This window comes from Crocodylus porosus, unplaced genomic scaffold, assembly GCF_001723895.1.
Source record: "Crocodylus porosus isolate Cpor-Errol unplaced genomic scaffold, CroPor_comp1, whole genome shotgun sequence".
Lineage (NCBI taxonomy): Eukaryota > Metazoa > Chordata > Crocodylia > Crocodylidae > Crocodylus > Crocodylus porosus.
The window spans coordinates 22,926,642-22,929,717 of NW_017728886.1; the positions used below are offsets into that span (position 1 = coordinate 22,926,642).

At 41.2% G+C, this 3,076-nt stretch overlaps 1 protein-coding gene and 1 long non-coding RNA gene across 2 annotated transcripts in view; both read right to left on the reverse strand.

The window, feature by feature from the left end:
- Nucleotides 1-3,076, reverse strand: part of CCNY (cyclin Y) — a 66,904-nt gene that overhangs the window by 9,279 nt on the left and 54,549 nt on the right. Inside the window, exon 8 of the mRNA XM_019530889.1 lies at nucleotides 1,158-1,320. Within this exon, the coding sequence (XP_019386434.1) occupies nucleotides 1,158-1,320 (163 nt within the window). The remainder of the gene's footprint in view (nucleotides 1-1,157; nucleotides 1,321-3,076) is intronic.
- Nucleotides 1,330-3,076, reverse strand: part of LOC109307196 — a 6,519-nt gene continuing 4,772 nt past the window's right edge. Inside the window, exon 3 of the long non-coding RNA XR_002100199.1 lies at nucleotides 1,330-1,540. This is a non-coding gene — a long non-coding RNA (uncharacterized LOC109307196). The remainder of the gene's footprint in view (nucleotides 1,541-3,076) is intronic.

The window sequence follows — 3,076 nt, forward strand, 5'->3', positions numbered from 1 at the left end:
CACGACTTTAATTTAATCAAGGACAAAGCTTCTTCCCAATGTCAGTTGTAGAGAGATCCCAACGCAGAAATTCCAGGCTGAGTAAGCCTGTTGTCTACAAGTATATTACACAGGAAGACTAGTCATTCTATCAACTAGTCAAGTTAATGTGTATTCAATCTTACAACATACATCATAATTCATGTTGCCAGATTCCCAGATGATCTAATACCACCACAACTTTGGTGTACAACAGCCAGAGCATGGCTCCAGGTGACCAGACTCTGGTTTTGAGGGATCAAAAAACTCCCGCAGCACTGCTCCCTTGCAGTGCGGAGAACAGGTGCAAGTGCAGTACGTGGTGCCACAAATGTGTCTGCAGTGCCACATACAGCCGTGCTCATCTGGACACAGTCTATACGAACTACTTTAGTTACGCTCAACTCCCTTTCTTCCTTTGTACAGCTTACAAGCATTTTGCCTCTTAATCCTGCCAAACAGCCAAGAACTCATGATCAAAATGAAAAGGTATGTATTTATTCAGCTGTTCCATCTTGTATGTATGAAATATTTAGCAAATGCACGTACCAAATTATCATCACAACAATCTTTGATACAAATATAATTCACACTAGTCCAACCGTTATGAAGTATATTATCAGAAATAGACACCTAAAAAATTAACAAGACCCATCTTTATCAATAGGATTCTTATCTTGATGTTATTTTCTTTTTTTTGCAAAACTAATAGATAAAAATTTCCTTAATTAATAACAATAACCAAAGGAAATAACTTTGATAAATGTATACAGCCTATCATATTTAATTCAATATATACCTAAAAATCGTCAGTACTTTCAGGTGCTCAGTTAAAACTGCTACTGATCTTTTGCGAGCACAAGCCCACGATACAGGCTTTTCTGTCCTGGAAACACCCTGTCATAATTGAACAAAAAATAAAACAACAAGCAAGAGCTGAAATGTACGGAGGCAAAAACCTCTCCATAGGGCACAAGCAACGGCAGCACCTGCAGAGCAATTCGGGAGAGTAATGAAATTTGAGGTAGGTGATGCTCTTAAATTTTCCTTCAGGATAGTTCATAAAAGATCCAAACCACAAACAATTCCTCCCCAAAATGCCTCCCCTTCTGCTGCAACATGAAGCGAAAGCATCTCACCTCAAGTTTGTATGCCCTTTCCCTGCTGAGAGGTTCCAAAGGAAAGCTCAGGTTATTTGCTTCTGCCAGGAAACGCAAATCAAAATAATACTTGGCATAAACACTGGAAGGAACGTTAATGTTGAATTGTAACAACTCGAGGAACTGACGCTCCAGTTCATTCCTGTAAAGAAAATATAAATGTGAAAGTACATTTTAGATGGTGTACCCAATCATCAACTAAATATAAGTTATTCCAAATTGCAACCGATTGAACCAAGTACATGCCAGAGAGAATTAAGACAAGTTACAGATTCTGCTGCCAGACCTGCATCACCCAGAAGTGTGAAGTCACATTTCCTAGCTGACAAGATGCAGTTTTGCTGGAAGAAAAGAACCACTGCCTGCATATCTTATTCTGTTGAGATGCAGGGTATCTAATCTATGCCAGTAGGAAAAACTCCTTCTACTAACATATGATACTTCTCCACTGGGGGGCGCTGCAGACATAACTATGCCGGCAGAGGCTGTGTAAGATGGACATGCCCTGAATGGTCATTAACATTCTCACCCACGACAAGCTCTTTACTTGCTTCAGCATCCACAGTCACTTCTTTTAATACAGGGGGAGAGAGACTTTCCCAGCCTTCTTCCTTGTCTTTCTATGCATGGTTTCACACGACAATATAGAGAGCAAACCTCACGCTACTTAGCACAAAACCAAACAAAATTTGTTTACTAACAAAACACCAGAAAATAACCCAGAAAATATATTTATATTCTCACACAAAATATTTTTAAATACCAAGTCAACACAGTCTGACTGACTACGTATCCTGCCAATCCACACCAAAAAGCCTAGACAAACAGGCAAGTCAAAACGATCATTAGTTGGTGACTTGTTACTGAACGTAATTTGCAGCTATGCAAGCGAGACATGACACCATATTGAAAAGTGCCAACTACAAAGTATGTTTAAATAAAATGAAAGTGTGATCCTGGGGCCCTGGCACACATTGCATTTATGGCATAATTAACAGCATGATTATTAATGGCAACAGTGCTACACTTAGACCCATTTTAAGGCACCATAACAACATGGCAAACTGGTCATAAAAACATTCCACTTACACGTGGAACATTTAGGCTGGTTTGAATGGCATATTAAACTGAATGCATGGTAGGTTTACACACCAGAGCCATCTGGAACTGATGCCCAACAATCAGCTGACTGTCAGAATAAGCCCTGGACAGCCCCAGGTCTCCTATTAGTTTGCGGCTCTCAGGGCCAGTGCCAGCAACCAGCTGACTGTTGACAAGTCATGGGGTAGGCTTGGATCTCCAGATGCACCAAGGGCTGTTCTGAGGGCTTTTGAAGAGGGCTCCCAAGGGGCTCTCCTCCCCTCCTTCTCAGAGTTTAAATCATTGTATCCAAACTCCACCTCACCCAGCAGTCGTGGCAGGGATGCCAGGCACAGGGGATCAGCTAAGCTTGCATGAACAATATACAGAACCTCAAGGCTGGAAGTTTCATCTAGTTAAACCCCTTGCAAAGATTCCTAACTCATTGCCAAATGGATCTTTCCAGTGTCTTTTTGAAAACCTCTAATGGAAGAGGTTCAAAACTTTCCTTGGCAGCTTGTTCTTTCATTAGGAGCTCTTCCTAAGATTTGACCTAAATGTGCTTTGCTGAAGTTTAAGCCTTTTGTCACATGTTCTGCCCTCTGTGGTAAGATAGAAAAGGTTTCTCTGACAGCCTTCCAAATATTTGAGAAGCATTATCATACTTCCCCCTGAAACTCCTTTTTGCCAGATGAAAAATACCAAGTTTAATAGATTTCATAGACATTAGGGCTGGACGGTACCTCAGAAGATCATCGAGTCCAGCCCCCTGCCCAAAGGGCAGGAAGTCAGCTGGGGTCATAGGATCCCAGCAAGAT